Source organism: Bufo bufo, chromosome 1 (genome assembly GCF_905171765.1).
Source record: "Bufo bufo chromosome 1, aBufBuf1.1, whole genome shotgun sequence".
NCBI classification, from domain to species: domain Eukaryota; kingdom Metazoa; phylum Chordata; class Amphibia; order Anura; family Bufonidae; genus Bufo; species Bufo bufo.
The window spans coordinates 350,685,829-350,709,756 of record NC_053389.1 but is presented as its reverse complement, the minus strand read 5'-3'; the positions used below and the strand labels follow the sequence as shown (position 1 = coordinate 350,709,756).

The following is a 23,928-nucleotide window of genomic DNA, read 5'->3' as shown; positions in this document are numbered from 1 at the left end:
ACTGTAGGAGGTCGAAATTTAGCATCTTTCTTGGTGAATAAACCTATACACAGGGCCGGTGCAAAGACTTTTGCCAACACAAGCGAAGCTACATTTTGGCGCCCCCCCCCCCCCCCTCACAGCTCACCTGGCCCTGGTCCTGTCTGCAGCAGCTGGCTTCTACTCTGTGTTGTCCTGGTATCTTCTCTCTTCTTCAGACAATCGCTGGTTTGAGGACCGTATTTCTCGCCCTCTAAAACGCACCTAGGTTTTAGAGGAGGATAATAAGAAAAAAATATTTTCCATTACACCTCAGGTCAGACCAGCAATCAGACCCCCAATGTTAATCAGATCTCAGATCAGACACCCAATGCCTCAGATCAGACCCCCATGTCAGACATCAGCCCCCCCATGTCAGCCATCATGCCACCATGTCAGCCATTAGCCCCCCATATCAGCCATTAGCCCCCCATGTCAGCCATCAGCCCCCCATGTCACATTTCTCCCCCTCCATGTCAAATCACCCCCCTATGTCACATCAGCCTGCCATGTCACATTTCTCCCCCTCCTTTTTACATAATCCCCTCTGTCACATCACCTCCATGTCACATTTCTCCCCCCATGTCACATTTCACACCCTCAATGTCACATTTCTCCCCCGCCACAACTCACAAGTAAGTGATTTTAAAAAAAAAAGTAGGTTCATTTTTCCGCCCTCCCCCAGGGTGCGCCCTAAGGCAGCCGCTTGGTCTGCCTTATGGTAGCACCGGCCCTGCCTATAAAACCATTTCAAAGAAAACTGTGAGTGCAGCAGTATCCTTCTCTTCATTTAGTGGTAGTAGAGCAACTAGGTTGTACCTTCTTACAGCTCCAATGTAAAGCAGGTGTGACCTAGCAACGGCGTATAAATGTTAGAGGTGTGGAATGGGAACAGACGGTAAAGAAAGTGCCACTATGTCGCCACTGGTACTAATGGTCAGTCCTGGTGCACAGGCCCAACTGCAGGCTATGTTTCTCGATCCACCAGCCCAGTAAGTCCAGCCGAACCTTTCTGCTCACTTAGCAGACACTCAAGGGGAGAATTAGTTGGGTGCTATATCTCCAGACATCTAAGTGCCCCTACACCCCACTACTTCTGGTTCTCGATCCCCAACAGTAATTGAGGCCAAGGCTCTAGTTTCAAGGTAGGCCAAATCCCGGCAGAGACAGAAAACTACCCAGATTTAAGATGGATTATATCCTCTAGGTCCATAAGAGCTGTCTATATAAGAAAGGAGGCCGGGATTGGGTTTCTGGTCAGTGGATGGCAAGGAATTGAGCTATGCAAGCAGGAACTCTCCTCAAACACATCTGGGCCACTCAGTGGTTAGCTCTGCCCAATTTTACATTTTTGGTGGCCACTCTTTATTAGCATTTAAACAGGCAACACCAAAAGTGGTTAAGAGCTCTGCCTTCTCTTTACCCCTAATGACCTACTCCGATTTGTCTTTTTTTTTTGGTTTATGCGTTTTGGCTTTTTAATAAATATATATTCACAAACCTTTTTGTAATTTATCCTACTATATTTAAGAATCTGGCTTATGTTCTCTATATTATACAAAATTATTTAAACCTTATGTATAATTACAGGTCAGCCATGTCAGTTTTTTGTACTGTATACACTTTGCAGTATGAATAATAAACATTTAACATTACTTCTTTTTACAGCGCTCCTCCAGGGTCACTGATGATGGGAAGACCATGGATCAGCAAAATGAAACATTGTCGATCAACCTGTGACTGTAGTCTTCAAGATTGTGATCCAGTTTCCATGTAAAATCAGCTTGAAATACTAAGTATTAATCTATGAAAGTGGAGACGTTACTTAAAATTCAACTCTAATTCCAAAAAAGTTGGGACTGTGTGTAAAATGTAAAAAAAAACAGGATACAATGATTTGCAAGTCTCATAGAACCATGTTTTATTCACAATAGATCATAGAACACATAGCATTTCATGACAAAAAATTAACTCATTTAGAACTTGATGGCAGCAACACATCTCAAAAAAGTTGGAACAATAGAGTCTACAAACAGAGTCTATGTCTAGGAAGTCAGGACACCAATTGATGGAGTTTTTGGAAAGGAATATTGTCCCATACTTATCTGATGTAGGATTCTAACTGTTCAACAGCCCCAGGTCTTTGTTTCATGATTTGTCAAATGTTTTCTATTGGTGAAAGGCCAGGATTGAAGGAAGGCCAGTTCACCACCCAGACTCTTCTTCTTCTTCTTTGAAGACATGCTGTTGTAATGGATGCATTATGTGGTTTAGCATTGTCTTGCTGAAATATGCAAGGCCTTTCCTAAAAAAAAAAGATGTTTGGATGCATATTTTGTTCTAAAACCTCTATATATTATTCATCATTGTTAAGGCCTTTCCAGATGTGTAAGCTGCTCATGCCATAAGCACTAATGCAACCCCATACCATAAGAGATGCAGGCTTTTGAACTGTGTGCTGATAACAAGCTGGATTGTCCACCCCCCTCTTGAGTATGAAGGACATGGTGTCTGTGATTTCCAAAAATAATTAAAAAAAAATTGATAAATCTGACCACAGAAAAGCTTTCCATTTTGTCTCCGTGCATTTTAAAGTGAGAGTTGGCCATAATTAAATGCAGTACTGACTGAAAGTCCGTAGATAACGAGCATTCAATGTCAGCCTGTCCCTTGCATACATAAATTTCTCCAAATTCTCTAAAAAGTCAAAGTCTTTGTAATTTTACACTGAGGAACATTTTTTCTGACATTGTTCCACAATTTGTAAGTGCATTTTTTTACAGATTGGTGAACATTTGCCCATAACATGCTCTTTGTATAGCTTGTCATGTGAGTCAGTAGCAAATTGCTCCACCAGCAATTTTTTTTATTATCTCTTTTTCTTACCTTTTGTTGCCCATCCCAACATTTTTGAGATGCATTGCTGCCATCAATTTTTAAATGAGTTAATTTTTTGTCATGAAATCGTAAAATCTGATATGTGTTCTATATTATAAAAAAAAACAGATCTATGAGATTTGCAAGTCATTGCATTCTGTTTTTATTTACATTTATTTACATTTTACACAGCATCCCAACTTTTTGGGAATTGGGGTTGTCATTTGTACCAGCAATGATTGATAGTGCATTAGAAAAGGGACCATGGTAAACAGCTTATAATTGCAATTTTAAAAATTTTCTGCCCCAGGTGATGACTCTTTATTTTGCTATTATGTCTGAATATATTGTAACTAATAAACAGAATTATTTTCATATCCAGAATTAATCCAGCTTTAGACAATTCTAGATAAGTAGGGAATAGAGATCTACACTTCTATCTTTATAATTTGTTTGGGTGGTGAAAGAAATTGGAGATACATAGGGGGACATTTATGTAGACCGGAGATTTACACACTGGTCTTCGCCCCTCCGACACTGGAGGTTTATCCGCCTAAGATGTAGAGGCATAAATCTACATAACTTAGGCGGACTTTACACTTGTCTAAAACTACGCCAGCTTGCCTGCTGGCGTAGCTTTAGACCATTTTCAAAGGCCTCATGCACACGAAACGGAACGGAAGCCGCCCGTGTGCCTTCCGCAATTTGCGGAATGGAACGGGCGGCCCATTGTAGAAATGCCTATTCTTGTCCGTGAACTGGGTTCACCTGACTTGAGAAAGGTTCTGAGAGAGAACCGAAACGTTGTCAATATTTGATGTGTGAATAAAGAGCACATTTTATCTTTCAAGGAGTGCTGCGGATCTTCTTCTTTATATATATATATATATATATATATATATATATATAAATATATACAGTGCTGTCCATAATTATTCATACCCCTGGCAAATTTTGACTTAAAGTTAATTTTATTCAACCAGCAAGTTATTTTTTGACGGGAAATGACATAGGTGTCTCCCAAAAGATAATAAGACGATGTACAAGAGGCATTATTGTGGAAAAAAACATTTCTCAGCTTTTATTTACATTTGAGCAAAAAATACAAGATGTTCCGCACTGTGGAAAATCTCAGAGGACGTGGTCGGAAGCCAAAAGTGACACCTGTGCTGGCCAGGAGGATAGTTAGAGAGGTGAAAAAGAATCCAAGGATCACCACCAAGGCCATCCTGGTGAATCTGGGCTCTGCTGGTGGCAATGTCTCAAGGCAGACAATCCAACGGACACTGCACACTGCTGGGTTCCATGGATGCAGACCAGGCACACAAAAGCTCCTTGGCCTTTGCAAAAGCTCATTTGGACAAAGAAGAAGACTTCTGGTCTTCTGTGTTATGGTCAGATGAAACAAAAATTGAATTGTTTGGTCACAATGATGTTTCCTTCATTTGGCGTAAAAAAGGAGAAGCCTTCAACCCAAAGAACACCATCACCACTGTCAAACATGGTGGTGGGAACCTAATGCTTTGGGGGTGTTTTTCAGCCAATGGACCAGGGAACTTAATCATAGTAAACGGCACCATGAAAAAAGAGCAATACATGAGGATTTTCAACGACAACATCAGGCAGTCTGCAGAGAAACTTGGCCTTGGGCACCAGTGGACATTTCAGCATGACAATGACCCAAAACACACAGCAAAAGTGGTGAAGAAATGGTTAGCAGACAACAACATTAACGTTTTGGAGTAGCCCAGCCAGAGTCCAGACTTGAATCCAATTGAGAATCTGTGGAGGGAGCTAAAGATCAGGGTGATGACAAGAAGACCCTCCAACCTGAAAGATTTGGAGCTCATTGCTAAAGATGAATTGGCAAAAATAGGCTTTTGTATTGATTATTGAGAAGGGTATGAATAATTTTGGACTGGACACTTTTCGCTCAAATGTAAATAAAAGCTGAGAATTTATTTTTTTCCCCCACAATAATGCCTCTTGTACATCGTCTTATTATTATCTTTTGGGAGATACCTATGTCATTTCCCGTCAAAAAATTACTTGCCGGTTGAATAAAAGTAACTTTGAGGCAAAATTTGCCAAGGGTATGAATAATTATGGGCAGCACTGTATATATATATATATATATATATATATATATATAATCAGAAGTAAAAATATATTGGAAAAATAATGTTTTTATACCTAGTTTAATCGGTATGCAAAGTAACTCTATTTCCCAAAAAGAAACAAGAAAACAAAGTTGTGTCTCTGGAGCCACCTGTTGGAACATAGCTATCCTATAAATCAATTTTTGACCATTTAAACAGGTCTTGAGACATAATTTTGAATTATTGTCATTATTGGAATATGACTTAGTAATAGACAATCTATAGATGATGCATTCAATTCAAAAGGGTTCTCTGAGATATTTTTACTAATGACCTATCTTCTGGATATCCCATCAGTATCTGATCGGCGGGGGTCTGACACCTAGGAACCCCTGCCGATCAGCTGTTTCAGATGGCATTGGTGCTCAAAGTAGCCTTCTCTCAGCTCTAAGCCCACCAGGCACAACACTGTCTCATTCATTTAAATGGGGCTGAGCTGGGTCTAGGCCATGTGACCAATGAACATGACATCATTTGGCTTAGGGAAAGCTGTGTGAAGGTCGCGGCGCTACTGTAAGTGCAGGTAACTTCTCAAACAACTGATTGGCAGAGGTCCCAGATGTCAGAACTCCCACTATCAGATACTGATCAGTAAAAATATCTCAGAAAACCCCCTTAAGGCTACTTTCACACTAGCGCTTGATCGGATCCGTTCTGAACGGATCCGATCATATTAATGCAGACGGAGGCTCCGTTCAGTACGGATCCGTCTGCATTAATAACTTAGAAAAATTTCTAAGTGCGAAAGTAGCCTGAGCGGATCCGTTCAGACTTTCAATGTAAAGTCAATGGGGGACGGATCCGCTTGAAGATTGAGCCATATGGTGTCATCTTCAAGCGGATCCGTTCCCATTGACTTACATTGTAAGTCTGGACGGATCCGCACGGCCAGGCGGACACCCGAACGCTGCAAGCAGCGTTCAGCTGTCCGCCTGGCCGTGCGGAGGCGAGCGGAGCGGAGGCTGAACGCCGCCAGACTGATGCAGTCTGAGCGGATCCGCATCCATTCAGACTGCATCAGGGCTGGACGGAAGCGTTCTGCTCCGCTCGTGAGCCCCTTCAAACGGAGCTCACGAGCGGACAGCAGAACGCTAGTGTGAAAGTAGCCTTACAGTGTTCAGATAATAGTTTCATACAGTGGCCAAATTATATCACAATGGAGTATTATGGAAAAAAAAGGTGGTCAGGGACAATGTTTAAATCAAGCTGTATAGAATGAGTATTAGGTAGTGGAGGTTCCTGTGTGATTGATATGTATTTCTCACTGTTTAAGAATGTTTCATGCTAAATTTATGCTTACTAAATTTATGATACTAAAATCTGAATGATAATCTAGGCTAAAATTGTTAGTTGTTTCTTCCCTTCCCGGTTTGAGCACAACATTGATCTTTATTAACGCCAGTTGAGACAGACTGGTTGCTTAGGACACACTATGTAAAGCTACTTTCACACTGGCGTTTTGGCTTTCCGTTTGTGAGATCCGCTCAAGGCTCTCACAAGCGGTCCAAAATGGATAAGTTTTGCCCTAATGCATTCTGAATGGAAAAGGATCCGCTCAGAATGCATCAGTTTGCCTCCGTTCCGTCTCCATTCCGCTTTGGAGGTGTACACCAAAACGCTGCTTGCTTGCTAGCCAAACAGATCCGTTCTGACACACAATGTAAGTCAATGGGGACGGATCAGTTTTCTATGACACAATAGAAAACTGATCCGTCCTCCATTGACTTTGAATGGTGTTCAAGACGACTTGGCTATGTTAAAGATAATACCAACTGATTCATTCTGAACGGATGCAGACATTTGTACTATCTAAACGGATCCGTCTGTGCAGATCCATGACGGATTCTCACCAAACGCGAGTGTGAAAGTAGCCTAACCCCTGCAGTGTTGGCACTTTCCTGGTAGATTGGTTTCAGATTACTCACTGACCTGAGATCAAAGTAAAGATAATGTTCAGACAGGGTAGCTTGGTTCTACTTTTTTCTCTTAGCCACAACTAAGAGAGGATCTTCAAGAGATCAAAATTATCAGTACCAGATGACCATGTGTCAAGTTAACCTAAGGAGCAGTATAGCTTATTTTGCCGTATTGATCAGATTTTTTTTTATTAGATTAGGTGGAAAATGAAATATTACTTTGAAACGTGTTGTAAATACTGACTTATTGTGGTCTTTAATCAGTCATATGTAACGGGATCCTCTTTGGAATGTGGATTCTTTTTCAGAAGTGAAAAAAATAACAATTTCATGTTTTTACATTTATTTTGTATCTTCATTTTTTATTGCTTTTACTTTTAGTTCAAATGTTTTGGAGCTCAAAATTTTACCTGCTGTTTTTAAAATTAAAGTCATTGCATTTAGCATATGTCTGCATTATGTTGTGCTTGTTTTTTTGACAAACATAGTTCTCTATGAATTACACCAATGTAAGTCATTAAGCCTATTCTTAGGGTAATAATAGATTGTTGTAAACTTATTGTCACGGCGGGGAGTGGGGGAAACCCCCCACCGTGCCTAGGTGTTCGCTGCAACGCAGGAAAGCAGGGAACAGGGAGCCGGTCACCTCCTAACGCGACCCTGAAGATCTCCCTAAACTCCTAATGCATGAGCCGCTTCAGAAGTTAAGGGGGCTCATGCTCACCAACCTAGAACCCTAGGTATCCCTGCTATGCCCTAAGCCTGAAGACAGGGCAGAAGCCACCCATTCATCCTACACAGCGGATGCATGGTGTCTTCAGAAGCCCAGCAGCTGGCCACCAACTAGACAGGGTTCACAGCCGAACGACAGGTAAGTAACAAAAGGCAACAGACAACCTAGGTTACCAGAATTTACCTGCCGCCGACAAGATGGACCGGAAATGCACTGTCTAGATGTTTGCTTAAACCCCTCCGGGAAAGAAACCCCCTTTCGGAGGAAACACACCACAACACAATAACCTCCAAACAAGGCCCACACCATAACAACATACACCAGTTGGGAGAGGGAAAACAGAAACACGCCAGAGGGGACACACAGGCAGAGCAAGGGAAACAATATAATAAATAAGGGTGGCTCATACAGATCAAGACATTCAGCCAGGGAGCAGAGCTCCAACACAGACTGACAACAAAATCTAACTGACCTCAAGCTCCACCACACCAACAAATAAAGAGGCCTGAGGTCACACCCACCAAGCCTAACAAACACACCTTAACCCCGTGCACACCAGAATGGGAAGGGACACACAACTTAAAGGGGAAGTGTCAAAACATGCAAAACTACATGTTGCCACCGGCAACAAGCATGCACTGCAAAAGTGTCATGGTTCACAATAACAGACCATGACACAGCCGTGACACTTACCTCAGCAAATATTGTTTCCAATTTTCATTAAAAAGACACAAAGCTTCAGCCACATGTCAATGAAGGATCATTTGTTCCATGCTGTGTTGTAGGGCTCACTGAAGAGTTGATAACTCTGGTTGATGCTGCAGGAGAGTCAAACAAGTTACTGAAATGTCCAACTCTAAAACATAGCTTTTATTATAGAAACATAGAACATAGAAACATAGAATGTGTCGGCAGATAAGAACCATTTGGCCCATCTACACTGCATGCAGAATTATTAGGCAAATGAGTATTTTGACCACATCATCCTCTTTATGCATGTTGTCTTACTCCAAGCTGTATAGGCTCGAAAGCCTACTACCAATTAAGCATATTCGGTGATGTGCATCTCTGTAATGAGAAGGGGTGTGGTCTAATGACATCAACACCCTATATTAGGTGTGCATAATTATTAGGCAACTTCCTTTCCTTTGGCAAAATGGGTCAAAAGAAGGACTTGACAGGCTCAGAAAAGTCAAAAATAGTGAGATATCTTGCAGAGGGATGCAGCACTCTTAAAATTGCAAAGCTTCTGAAGCGTGATCATCGAACAATCAAGCGTTTCATTCAAAATAGTCAACAGGGTCGCAAGAAGCGTGTGGAAAAACCAAGGCGCAAAATAACTGCCCATGAACTGAGAAAAGTCAAGCGTGCAGCTGCCAAGATGCCACTTGCCACCAGTTTGGCCATATTTCAGAGCTGCAACATCACTGGAGTGCCCAAAAGCACAAGGTGTGCAATACTCAGAGACATGGCCAAGGTAAGAAAGGCTGAAAGACGACCACCACTGAACAAGACACACAAGCTGAAACGTCAAGACTGGGCCAAGAAATATCTCAAGACTGATTTTTCTAAGGTTTTATGGACTGATGAAATGAGAGTGAGTCTTGATGGGCCAGATGGATGGGCCCGTGGCTGGATTGGTAAAGGGCAGAGAGCTCCAGTCCGACTCAGACGCCAGCAAGGTGGAGGTGGAGTACTGGTTTGGGCTGGTATCATCAAAGATGAGCTTGTGGGGCCTTTTCGGGTTGAGGATGGAGTCAAGCTCAACTCCCAGTCCTACTGCCAGTTTCTGGAAGACACCTTCTTCAAGCAGTGGTACAGGAAGAAGTCTGCATCCTTCAAGAAAAACATGATTTTCATGCAGGACAATGCTCCATCACACGCGTCCAAGTACTCCACAGCGTGGCTGGCAAGAAAGGGTATAAAAGAAGAAAATCTAATGACATGGCCTCCTTGTTCACCTGATCTGAACCCCATTGAGAACCTGTGGTCCATCATCAAATGTGAGATTTACAAGGAGGGAAAACAGTACACCTCTCTGAACAGTGTCTGGGAGGCTGTGGTTGCTGCTGCACGCAATGTTGATGGTGAACAGATCAAAACACTGACAGAATTCATGGATAGCAGGCTTTTGAGTGTCCTTGCAAAGAAAGGTGGCTATATTGGTCACTGATTTGTTTTTGTTTTGTTTTTGAATGTCAGAAATGTATATTTGTGAATGTTGAGATGTTATATTGGTTTCACTGGTAAAAATAAATAATTGAAATGGGTATATATTTGTTTTTTGTTAAGTTGCCTAATAATTATGCACAGTAATAGTCACCTGCACACACAGATATCCCCCTAAAATAGCTAAAACTAAAAACAAACTGAAAACTACTTCCAAAAATATTCAGCTTTGATATTATGAGTTTTTTGGGTTCATTGAGAACATAGTTGTTGTTCAATAATAAAATTAATCCTCAAAAATATAACTTGCCTAATAATTCTGCACTCCCTGTAGTCTGCCCAATATATCTGAATCCTATGAATAGTCCCTGGCCCTATCTTATATGAAGGATAGCCTTATGCCTATCCCATGCATGCTTAAACTCCTTCACTGTATTTGCAGCTACCACTTCTGCAGGAAGGCTATTCCATGCATCCACTACTCTCTCAGTAAAGTAATACTTCCTTATATTACTTTTAAACCTTTGCCCCTCTAATTTAAAACTGTGTCCTCTTGTGGTAGTTTTTCTTCTTTTAAATATGCTCTCCTCCTTTACCGAGTTGATTCCCTTTATGTATTTAAAAGTTTATATCATATCCCCTCTGTCTCTTCTTTCTTCCAAGCTATACATATTAAGGTCCTTTAACCTTTCCTGGTAAGTTTTATCCTGCAATCCATGTACTAGTTTAGTAGCTCTTCTCTGAACTCTCTCTAGAGTATCTATATCCTTCTGGAGATATGGCCTCCAGTACTGCGCACAATACTCCAAGTGAGGTCTCACCAGTGTTCTGTACAGCGGCATAAGCACTTCACTCTTTCTACTGCTTATACCTCTCCCTATACATCCAAGCATTCTGCTGGCATTTCGTGCTGCTCTATTACATTCTTCCCACCTTTAAGTCTTCTGAAATAATTACTCCTAAATCCCTTTCCTCAGATACTGAGGTCAGGACTGTGTCAAATATTCTATATTCTGCCCTTGGGTTTTTACGCCCCAGGTGCATTATCTTGCACTTATCCACATTAAATTTCAGTTGCCAGAGTTCTGACCATTCTTCTAGTTTTCCTAAATCCTTTTCCATTTGGCGTTTCCCTCCAGGAACATCAACCCTGTTACATATCTTTGTGTCATCAGCAAAAAGACAAACCTTACCATCGAGGCCTTTTGCAATATCACTTATGAAGATATTAAACAAAACTGGTCCCAGTACAGATCCCTGTGGAACCCCACTGGTAACATGACCTTGTTTTGAATGTTCTCCATTGACTACAACCATCTGTTGTCTGTCACTCAGCCACTGCCTAATCCACTCAACAATATGGGAGTCCATGCTCAATGACTGCAGTTTATTGATAAGTCTTCTATGTGGGACAGTGTAAAAAGCCTTACTAAAATCTAGATATGCGATGTCTACTGCACCTCCACCGTCTATTATTTTAGTCACCCAGTCAAAAAAATCTATAAGATTTGTTTGACATGATCTCCCTGAAGTAAACCCATGTTGTTTTTCATCTTGCAATCCATGGGATTTTAGATGTTCCACAATCCTATCCTTTAATAGGGTTTCCATTAATTTGCCTACTATTGATGTCAGACTCACTGGTCTATAGTTGCTCGATTCCTCCCTACTACCTTTCTTGTGAATGGGCACGACATTTGCCAATTTCCAATCTTCCGGGACGACTCCTGTTACTAATGATTGGTTAAATAAATCTGTTAACGGTTTTGCCAGCTCACCACTAAGCTCTTTTGATAATTTTGGGTGTATCTCATCAGGCCCCTGTGACTTATTTGTCTTCACTTTAGACAGCAAACTTAGAACATCTTCCTCTGTAAAGACACATGCATCAAACGATTTATTAGTCATCCTTTCTAGTGGAGGTCCTTCTCCTTCTTTTTCTTTTGTAAAAACTGAACAGAAGTATTCATTAAGGCAGTCGGCTAGCCCTTTATTCTCTTCTACATACCTTCCGTCTTTTGTTTTTAATTTAGTTATTCCTTGTTTTAATTTCCTTTTTTCATTTATATATCTGAAGAATGTCTTATCCCCTTTTTTCATAGACTGAGCTAGTTTTTCTTCTGCCTGCGCTTTAGAAGTTCTTATAACTTGCTTGGCCTCTTTCTGCCTAATCTTGTAGATTTCCTTATCTTCATTGCTCTGGGTTTTTGTATAATTACAAAATGCTAGATTTTTATTTTTAATGATTTGGGCCACTTCTGCTGAGTACCACAGTGGTCTCTTCCTTTTTTTGCTTTTACTGACAAGTCTAATGCAATTTTCTGTTGCCTTCAATAATGCACCTTTTAAGTAGTCCCATTTCTCCTGGACTCCATGTAATCCAGTTCCAGGACTTATTCTTGTTATAATAAAAATAACAAAAATAAGTGTGCTAAAAAGCAAACAAGGGATCAGTCACCTCAATTCTAATCAGGCAATCCTAGCAAAAAGGGAACTCTACTAGTGGTTGCTGGAAGTCCCTGATAATGAAAATAATGGATGACAAAATCGGGCCACTCTTTTATCCCAAAAGATGAAGTACATGTGTCCTTAATACAGGGTGAATATGTAAACTGCCAATATTGGCTACGACTCTACGAGCCATGTATAGATTATACGAGATGAATTATATAAGGCTAATTTAGTTCACTGTAAACCTACAGTGCCTTAAAGTAGAGAACAAGATGCAAAGATAAGCCACACTCACCATTCGTGTTCACGCTTCTTTATTGTAGAGTATGTTACGGGGGCAGACTCACATGGAGTATCAATCCACAGCGACGGCCGTTTTGCGGTGCGACCGCTTCCTTCGGCTGTTTGATCCACTCTGGGAATCAAGTGTGCGCTGGTTTATAGCATCATGTGCTATAAACGGCCGTCACTATGGATTGATACTCCATGTGAGTCTGCCCCCGTAACATACCCTACAATAAAGAAGCGTGAACACGAATGGTGAGTGCGGCTTATCTTTGCATCTTGTTCTCTACTTTATTCTGTTCAAGCCTTGCACCCCGATTTCTTGGATGGTCGGATTAGGCCAGGATTGTGTTCCTTAAATCCCCAGGTGGGAGGACGGTGCCCTCAGTATTTCTTGTTATGTGCTACAGTGCCTTAAAGGCAGCAGTTAATGGCCCTGTGTGCACGCTACTTTATTTCCTAATGCAGCAGATGACCATTACAGGTTTGTACACTAAACCAATAGATCAGGCAGTCAGTAGCTATTTTGTTTTGATATTGCTACTCACTAAACTGGTATGCTATTTGTAAACATGGACTATCTCCCAGATGCTATTCACATTTCAGGGCTCCACTCATGAGACTGATAGTGACATAATAGCCTATATGCTAGTTGTCTTAAATTGAGCACACAGGCAGGGTCCATAGCACATAGCTCCTATCGTACCAGTGCCTTGGCTCCGGTCCACAGCCTGCCATATGTGCAGCTGGGCTGGGAAGGTTTTGCAGCTGGGCTGACTTGTTTTCTACCTTAAGTTCCATGCCAACAGCCTGTTCCAAGCATAGCTTCAGCCAAGTATGTGTAATCTGTGATTGATAGAAACTGTACACCAGTGCATCCTTGATGTTATGCCATTTCTGTTATGTTATGAGAGGGGCGATCTTTGACCAGGGGCCCAACTTTTTCTGATGATATCCCTGACCTCTTTATGGGCTGTGTCAAATGTGCCAATAATCATTATCCTTTCCTCATCTCTCTTCCTTGTATTAGGGATCAAAAATTTGTATCCCTGTCCCGACTAAGATGGTACGGTTCACGAAGCACCATTTGTGGGTACCCTTGTTAGCTAAATTGATCATATAGATCATGTACTGCCCTATTGAAGTCGAATATGTCGGAGCAATTGTGCCTGCTACGTAGGAATTGGCATTTGGGGATGCCTCTTTTCAGGGCCAAAGGGTGGCAGCTCAATAGGTTATTTGTTGCCTTTTCTTTCCTATGCATAGCGGTTGAAATGCTCCCTTTCACGGATGATAGAAAGGTTAAGTAATAAAATATGAATGAGGCTATAATGCTATGTAAAATAGAGCCCTAGATCATTAACATTCAAGCAGGCCACAAATTCTGAAAAGTTGCATTAATTTCACCTCCACAGGATGAACACGTCATTGATATATCTGAGCCACAAGGTGACATGTGGTGACTAGAGATGAGCGAATCGAAGTTGACTAAGTTGAATTAGATCCGAATTTCAGGAAATATTCGATTCACACCAAATCCAAATTTCCTCATGCTTCGTGGTAACGAATCACATTTTTTCCTAAAATGGCTGTTGCACGTGTGAGGACATGGAGCAAAAAACTGGGAACGAGGGATCACCCACAATGCCATGCTTGCAGCCAATAAGCAGCCAGCCAGCCCTGTGATGTCACAGCCCTATAAATAGCCTCAGCCATCTTGGATTCTGCCATTTTCCAGTGTACTTAGTGCAAGGAGAGACATCAATAGGCGCTAGGAACGGTGCTAGAAAAAACTTCATTGTGCTAAAAAACGATTTACAAGTGCAGGGAAAGATTATTTAAGGTGTAGGGAAAGGATAGGGAGGAATCATTCCACAGCATTTGTGTAGAACAGGGTTCAGTAGGGGAGGTTGCAGCCTGGGTAATAGGAACAATCCTTTTACACCTTGCTGCACTGACTGGTGAACCAAATTGCCATTATACAGCTCTGAAATTCCAGCAAACCGTTCTTGTTATTGAGGTGTTACAGCCATTAACAGGGTTTATTACAAGGAAATATTTCTATGTCTTATTTGCCCTTATGCGGTGCAGTTACAGTATATGTTCTAAAGCATTTTTTGGCTTGTATTAGTGGGACAAAAAAGTTATATGTTCTAAAGCAGGCATGCTCAACCTGCGGCCCTCCAGCTGTTGCAAAACTACAACTCCCAGCATGCCCGAACAGCATACAGCTATCAGCGTACAGCAGGGCATTGTGGCAGTTGTAGTTTTGAAACAGCTGGAGGACCGCAGGTTGAGCATGCCTGTTCTAAAGCAATTTGTGTCGTGTGTTAATGGCAAAATTTTAATATATTTGCCATTCAGCGGTGCAGTTATATGTTCTAAAGCCTTTTGTGGAGTGTATTAATGGCAAAAGAAAAATCTATAGTTGAAACCAGAAGTTTACGTACACTATATGAAAAGACACATATGCATGTTTTTCTCACTCTCTGACATGAAATCAGAATAAACCTTTCCTGTTTTGGGTCAATTAGGATTACCATAATTATTATTTGCCAAACTACAGAATGAGAGAGAGATAATGTTTTAAGGCATTTTTATTACTTACTGCAATGACAAAAATTTACATACATTTCATTGATATTTGGTACAATTGCACTTTAACTGTATGACTTGGGTCAAACGTTTTGGATATCCTTCCACAAGCTTCTCACAATAGTTGGTCGGATTTTGGGCCCATTCCTCCTTACAAAACTGGTGTAACTGAGCCATGTTTGTTGATCGCCTTGCTCGCCCCTGTCTTTTTAGCTTTTGCATAGACATGTTCAATAGGATTGAGATCAGGGCTTCGTGATGGCCACTCCAAATCATTTACTTTGTTATCCTCAAGCCACTTTGTAACCAGTTTGGCAGTATGCTTCAGGTCCTTGTCCATTTGGAAGACCCATTTCCGTCCAAGCTTTAACTTCCTGGTTGATTTCTTGAGATGTTGTTTAAGTATTTCCACATAATCTTCTTTCCTCATGATTAGAGTTGAGCGAACACCTGGATGTTCGGGTTCGAGAAGTTCGGCCGAAATTCCCGTAAATGTTCGGGTTCGGGATCCGAACCCGATCCGAACTTCGTCCCGAACCCGAACCCCATTGAAGTCAATGGGGACCCGAACTTTTGGGCACTAAAAAGGCTGTAAAACAGCCCAGGAAAGAGCTAGAGGGCTGCAAAAGGCAGCAACATGTAGGTAAATCCCCTGCAAACAAATGTGGATAGGGAAATTAATTAAAATTAAAAAAAAAAAATGAACCAATATCAATTGGACAGAGGTCCCATAGCAGAGAATCTGGCTTCACATCAGCGCAGAATCAGTCTTCATGTCATAGCAGAGAATCAGGCTTCACGTCACCCACCACTGGAACAGGCCACTGTCACACATTTAGACCCAGGCAGAGGAGAGGTCCCGTAACAGAGAATCTGGCCTTATGTCAGCGCAGAATCTGTCTTCATGTCATAGCAGAGAATCAGGCTTCACGTCACCCACCACTGGAACAGGCCACTGTCACACATTTAGGCCCCGGCACCCAGACAGAGGAGAGCTGTCCCGTAACAGAGAATCTGGCCTTATGTCAGCGCAGAATCTGTCTTCATGTCATAGCAGAGAATCAGGCTTCACGTCACCCACCACTGGAACAGGCCACTGTCACACATTTAGGCCCAGGCACCCAGGCAGAGGAGAGAGGTCCCGTAACAGAGAATCTGGCCTTATGTCAGCGCAGAATCTGTCTTCATGTCATAGCAGAGAATCAGGCTTCACGTCACCCACCACTGGAACAGGCCACTGTCACACATTTAGGCCCCGGCACCCAGGCAGAGGAGAGAGGTCCCGTAACAGAGAATCTGGCCTTATGTCAGTGCAGAATCTGTCTTCATGTCATAGCAGAGAATCAGGCTTCACGTCACCCACCACTGGAACAGGCCACTGTCACACATTTAGGCCCAGGCACCCAGGCAGAGGAGAGAGGTCCCGTAACAGAGAATCTGGCCTTATGTCAGCACAGAATCTGTATTCATGTCATAGCAGAGAATCAGGCTTCACGTCACCCACCACTGGAACAGGCCACTGTCACACATTTAGACCCAGGCAGAGGAGAGAGGTCCCGTAACAGAGAATCTGGCCTTATGTCAGCGCAGAATCTGTATTCATGTCATAGCAGAAAATCAGGCTTCACGTCACCCACCACTGGAACAGGCCACTGTCACACATTTAGGCCCCGGCAACCAGATAGAGGAGAGGTTGATTCAACTTTGGGTTGCCCCGCAATATAATGGTAAAATGAAATTAAAAATAGTATTGAATGAGGAAGTGCCCTGGAGTAGAATAATATATTGTTAAGGGGAGGTAGTTAATATCTAATCTGCACAAGGGATGGACAGGTCCTGTGGGATCCATGCCTGGTTCATTTTTATGAACGTCAGCTTGTCCACATTGGCTGTAGACAGGCGGCTGCGTTTGTCTGTAATGACGCCCCCTGCCGTGCTGAATACACGTTCAGACAAAACGCTGGCCGCCGGGCAGGCCAGCACCTCCAAGGCATAAAAGGCTAGCTCTGGCCACGTGGACAATTTGGAGACCCAGAAGTTGAATGGGGCCGAACCATCAGTCAGTACGTGGAGGGGTGTGCACAGGTACTGTTCCACCATGTTAGTGAAATGTTGCCTCCTGCTAACACGTTCCGTATCAGGTGGTGGTGCACTTAGCTGTGGCGTGTTGACAAATCTTTTCCACATCTCTGCCATGCTAACCCTGCCCTCAGAGGAGCTGGGCGTGACACAGCTGCGTTGGCGACCTCTTGCTCCTCCTCTGCCTTCGCCTTGGGCTTCCACTGGTTCCCCTGTGACATTTGGGAATGCTCTCAGTAGCGCGTCTACCAACGTGCGCTTGTACTCGCGCATCTTCCTATCACGCTCCAGTGTAGGAAGTAAGGTGGGCACATTGTCTTTGTACCGGGGATCCAGCAGGGTGGCAACCCAGTAGTCCGCACACGTTAAAATGTGGGCAACTCTGCTGTCGTTGCGCAGGCACTGCAGCATGTAGTCGGTCATGTGTGCCAGGCTGCCCAGAGGTAAGGACAAGCTGTCCTCTGTGGGAGGCGTTTCGTCATCGTCCTGTGTTTCCCCCCAGCCACGCACCAGTGATGGGCCCGAGCTGCTTTGGGTGCCACCCCGCTGTGAACATGCTTCATCCTCATCCTCCTCCACCTCCTCCTCATCCTCCTCGTCCTCCAGTAGTGGGCCCTGTCTGGCCACATTTGTACCTGGACTCTGCTGTTGCAAAAAACCTCCCTCTGAGTCACTTCGAAGAGACTGGCCTGAAAGTGCTAAAAATGACCCCTCTTCCTCCTGGGCCACCTCCTCTTCCATCATCGCCCTAAGTGTTTTCTCAAGGAGACATAGAAGTGGTATTGTAACGCTGATAACGGCGTCATCGCCACTGGCCATGTTGGTTGAGTACTCGAAACAGCGCAACAGGGCACACAGGTCTCGCATGGAGGCCCAGTCATTGGTGGTGAAGTGGGTCTGATCCACAGTGCGACTGACCCGTGCGTGCTGCAGCTGAAACTCCACTATGGCCTGCTGCTGCTCGCACAGTCTGTCCAGCATATGCAAGGTGGAGTTCCACCTGGTGGGCACGTCGCATATGAGGCGGTGAGCAGGAAGGCCGAAGTTACGCTGTAGCGCAGACAGGCGAGCAGCGGCAGGGTGTGAACGCCGGAAGCGCGAACAGACGGCCCGCACTTTATGCAGCAGCTCTGACATGTCGGGGTAGTTGTGAATGAACTTCTGCACCACCAAATTCAGCACATGCGCCAGGCAAGGGATGTGCGTCAAACCGGCTAGTCCCAGAGCTGCAACGAGATTTCGCCCATTATCGCACACCACCAGGCCGGGCTTGAGGCTCACCGGCAGCAACCACTCGTCGGTCTGTTGTTCTATACCCCGCCACAACTCCTGTGCGGTGTGGGGCCTGTCCCCCAAACATATGAGTTTCAGAATGGCCTGCTGACTTTTACCCCGTGCTGTGCTGAAGTTGGTGGTGAAGGTGTGTGGCTGACTGGATGAGCAGGTGGAAGAAGAGGAGGAGGAAGCTGAGTAGGAGGAGGAGGAGACAGGAGGCAAAGAATGTTGCCCTGCGATCCTTGGCGGCGGAAGGACATGCGCCAAACAGCTCTCCGCCTGGGGCCCAGCCGCCACTACATTTACCCAGTGTGCAGTTAGGGAGATATAGCGTCCCTGGCCGTGCTTACTGGTCCACGTATCTGTGGTTAGGTGGACCTTGCCACAGATGGCGTTGCGCAGTGCACACTTGATTTTATCGGACACTTGTTTGTGCAGGGAAGGCACGGCTCTCTTGGAGAAGTAGTGCCGGCTGGGAACAACATACTGTGGGACAGCAAGTGACATGAGCTGTTTGAAGCTGTGTGTGTCCACCAGCCTAAATGACAGCATTTCATAGGCCAGTAGTTTAGAAATGCTGGCATTCAGGGCCAGGGATCGAGGGTGGCTAGGTGGGAATTTACGCTTTCTCTCAAATGTTTGTGAGATGGAGAGCTGAACGCTGCCGTGTGACATGGTTGAGATGCTTGGTGACGCAGGTGGTGGTGTTGGTGGTACATCCCATGTTTGCTGGGCGGCAGGTGCCAACGTTCCTCCAGAGGCGGAGGAAGAGGCTGAGACGGCGGCAGCAGCAGCAGAAGAGGCCGAGGCGGCGGCAGCAGAAGAGGTAGCAGGGGGAGCCTGAGTGACTTCCTTGTTTTTAAGGTGTTTACTCCACTGCAGTTCATGCTTTGTATGCAGGTGCCTGGTCATGCAGGTTGTGCTAAGGTTCAGAACGTTAATGCCTCGCTTCAGGCTCTGATGGCACAGCGTGCAAACCACTCGGGTCTTGTCGTCAGCACATTGTTTGAAGAAGTGCCATGCCAGGGAACTCCTTGAAGCTGCCTTTGGGGTGCTCGGTCCCAGATGGCGGCGGTCAGTAGCAGGCAGAGTCTCTTGGCGGCGGGTGTTCTGATTTTGCCCACTGCTCCCTCTTTTGCTACGCTGTTGGCTCGGTCTCACCACTGCCTCTTCCTCCGAACTGTGAAAGTCAGTGGCACGACCTTCATTCCATGTGGGGTCTAGGACCTCATCGTCCCCTGCATCGTCTTCCACCCAGTCTTGATCCCTGACCTCCTGTTCAGTCTGCACACTGCAGAAAGACGCAGCAGTTGGCACCTGTGTTTCGTCATCATCAGAGACGTGCTGAGGTGGTATTCCCATGTCCTCATCATCAGGAAAAATAAGTGGTTGTGCGTTAGTGCATTCTATCTCTTCCACCCCTGGGGAAGGGCTAGGTGGATGCCCTTGGGAAACCCTGGCAGCAGAGTCTTCAAACAGCATAAGAGACTGCTGCATAACTTGAGGCTCAGACAGTTTCCCTGATATGCATGGGGGTGATGTGACAGACCGATGGGCTTGGTTTTCATGCGCTATCTGTGCGCTTTCTGCAGAAGACTGGGTGGGAGATAATGTGAACGTGCTGGATCCACTGTCGGCCACCCAATTGACTAATGCCTGTACCTGCTCAGGCCTTACCATCCTTAGAACGGCATTGGGCCCCACCAAATATCGCTGTAAATTCTGCTGGCTACTGGGACCTGAGGTAGTTGGTTCACTAGGACGTGTGGCTGTGGCAGAACTGCCACGTCCTCTCCCAGCACCAGAGGGTCCACTAACACCACTACGACCATGTCCACGTCCGTGTCCGCGTCCCTTAATAGATGTTTTCCTCATTGTTCCCTTTCACCACAATTTTGAGAATGGCAAATTTGGGAATGCTTTTTCAACCCAGAAAAAAAAGTGCTTTTACGGTCACTACAAATAACTTGACCAGCTAAAACAGTGCAGATTTGGTTGAATAGAGATGTAAGACCTGTTTTTTTTTGCGGTGTGTGACAGGTATAGGTTTAATCACAGAATCACACTTCTATCAGCACGCTAGCGTGTGTCTTAGGTTTTTCTGAATGACACTATCAATACCTTCAATGTAAGATTTTCTTTTTGGGATAGATTTCAAGTAGGCCTCAAATACCAGAAACTAGTTATTTTGAGAATGGCAAATTTGGGAATGCTTTTTCAACCCAGAACAAAAAGTCTGCTTTTACGGTCACTACAAATAACTTGACCAGCTACAACAGTGCAGATTTGGTTGAATAGAGATGTGAGACCTGTTTTTTTTTGCGCTGTGTGACAGGTATAGGTTTAATCACAGAATCACACTTCTATCAGCACGCTAGCGTGTGTCTTAGGTTTTTCTGAATGACACTATCAATACCTTCAATGTAAGATTTTCTTTTTGGGATAGATTTCAAGTAGGCCTCAAATACCAGAAACTAGTTATTTTGAGAATGGCAAATTTGGGAATGCTTTTTCAACCCAGAAAAAAAAGTGTGCTTTTACGGTCAATACAAATAACTTGACCAGCTAAAACAGTACAGATTTGGTTGAATATAAATGTCAGGTCTATTTTTTAGGCGCTGGGTGACACAGGCTCAGCCTGCACCAGATGTAGTATATGGCCAAAAAATAATCAGACTGTTGATGGTTAAATGCACTTGGGGGACACTGGCTCAGCCTGCACCAGATGTAGTATATGGCCAAAAAATAATCAGACTGTTGATGGTTAAATGCACTTGGGTGACACTGGCTCAGCCTGCACCAGATGTAGTATATGGCCAAAAAATAATCAGACTGTTGATGGTTAAATGCACTTGGGTGACACAGGCTCAGCCTGCAGCTGATGTAGGATATAGCACAAAATAACCACACTATCGATGGTTAAATACACTTGGGTGACACAGGCTCAGCCTGCAGCTGATGTAGTATATGGCCAAAAAATAATCAGACTGTTGATGGTTAAATGCACTTGGGTGACACAGGCTCAGCCTGCAGCTGATGTAGTATATGGCCAAAAAATAACCAGACTGTTGATGGTTAAATGCACTTCGGTGACACAGGCTCAGCCTGCAGCTGATGTAGGATATAGCACAAAATAACCACACTATCGATGGTTAAATACACTTGGTGATAGCTCGTGCTGGCGCACCACAAGTCACAAAATGGCTGCCGATCACCCCAGAAAAAAAGTGATCTAAAAACGCTCTGGGCAGCCTCAAAAAAGTGAGCAAGTCAATAATAGCACTTCAATGATCCACAGCTGCAGATTGATCACAGAATGAAGTCTTTTGGAGGAGTTAATCTGCCTAATCTCGCCCTAACGTCGCAGCTGCAACCTCTCCCTATACTGATCATAGCAGAGTGACGTGCGGCGCTACATGACTCCAGCTTAAATAGAGGCTGGGTCACATGGTGCACTGGCCAATCACAGCCATGCCAATAGTAGGCATGGCTGTGATGGCCTCTTGGGCCAAGTAGTATGACGCTTGTTGATTGGCAGCCTTTCAAAAAGCGCCAAGAAAGCACCGAACCCGGACTTTTACGAAAATGTTCGGGTTCGGGTTCGGGTCCGTGTCACGGACACCCCAAAATTCGGTACGAACCCGAACTATACAGTTCGGGTTCGCTCATCCCTACTCATGATGCCATCTATTTTGTGAAGTGCCTCAGTCCCTTCTTCAGCAAAACAACTCCACAACATGATGCTGCCACGGGTTTAACAGTTGGAATGGTGTTCTTAGGCTTCCAAGATTCTCCCTTTTTCCTCCAAATGTAACAATGGTCATTATGGCCAAAAAGTTCACTTTTAGTTACATTTTTGGAGACATGTCCTGTGGTCTAATGAAAGTCTTTGTTCCTGTGTGCATTTGCAAACATTAATCTGGATTTTTATGTTTCTTTTGGAGTAATGGCTTCAACAGCCCATGTTGATGGTATGTTGGCTGGACATTCCCATCTTGTTTGTACTTACGTATAATTGTTTGTACAGATGAACGAGGCACCTTAAGGTATCTTGAAATTGCACCCAAGGTTGAGCCAGACTTGTGCAAGTCCCCAATTCTCTTCCTGATATCTTGGCTGATTTCTTTCCCCACTATACACAAAAAAGCTGTGTGTTTCAGGTGTGCATTTAAATAGATCCACAGGTGTGTCTCTAATTAACTCTGATGTTGCCAACAAACCAAACAGAAGCTTCCAAACACATAAAATCATCACATGGCCAGTCCAGAATTGTTTAAAGGCATAGTAATCTTAGTGTATGTAAACTTTTGACATTGCACAAAGTTATAAAAATGCCCTAAACATTCTCTCTCTCGTTATATTCGCATTTGGCAAATAATAACAATTATGGTAATCCTAGTTTACCAAAAAACAGAAAACGTTTGATCTGATTTCATATCAGATATTGAGAAAAACATGCATATGTGTCTTTTTATATAGTGTATGTAAACTTCTGGTTTCAACTGTATTTGCCGTTCGGCGGTGCAGTTATATGTTCTAAAGCCTTGTGTGGCGTGTATTAGTGGCAAAAGAAAAATATATTTGCCGTTCAGTAGTGTTGAGCGAGCATGCTCTGCCTAACTGCTCGAGTCTCCTCCCCGCACGTTTTGCGGTTGCTATGCAGCCAATAAACATGCAGGTAAGTACTGCCCTCACTGTAATGCCAGTAGCCATGTTGGCTACTGGCATTACAGTGATTGGCTGGACAGAACACGTCATCAAGTGCTATATAGCACACGATGACGCATGTTCAGCTCATTTGTAGCCAGGGAGAGCTGCGCTTAGGAAGGGACAGAGAGTGTAGGGAGTGTGATCACAATCTATTTAGTAGAAAAACATTTCAAAGACCCAAAAGTCCTTTTAAGGACTATTGTGTGTGGTGGCAAGCTGGCAGCATTTTATAGCTACAGTACCATTTTTTTCTTCCAGCATTTTCAATACTTTTTCTATAGAGGGTGTCTGCAGTGACTTGTGACATCTGTCCAATACCTTCTGTGTGTCAGGGCCAGAGATAGGAAAAATATACGTGAAATCTATTTTCCTTTTTCCATACTTTTACATACTTTTTCCATATACTGTGCTTGCTGTGAACTGTGACATCCGTGCCACATCTTGTGTGTCAAGCATGCATATAACATTTAATATGAAGAAGGCAAGCAGTAAGGGACGGGGAAATGGCCGTGGTGCTGCTGGTTCACACAGAGGGCATGGCCCTGGGCATGTTGAAACTGTGCCTGCTGCCAGAGCACAAGAAAAACAATCATCCATGATACCTAGCTTTATGTTCCAGTTTGCAGGGCGTCGCAGGATAAAACTCTTGAAGTCTGACCAG

At 43.9% G+C, this 23,928-nt stretch overlaps 1 protein-coding gene across 2 annotated transcripts in view; it reads left to right on the top strand.

Moving 5' to 3' along the window:
- Positions 1 to 2,815, top strand: part of DOCK2 (dedicator of cytokinesis 2) — a 1,232,183-nt gene extending 1,229,368 nt beyond the window's left edge. For both annotated transcript variants that reach the window (XM_040442815.1, XM_040442808.1), the window contains exon 52: positions 1,687 to 2,815. In XM_040442815.1, coding sequence (XP_040298749.1) covers positions 1,687 to 1,758 — 72 coding nt within the window. In that variant the 3' untranslated portion in view covers positions 1,759 to 2,815. The remainder of the gene's footprint in view (positions 1 to 1,686) is intronic.
- Positions 2,816 to 23,928: the final 21,113 nt, after the last annotated feature.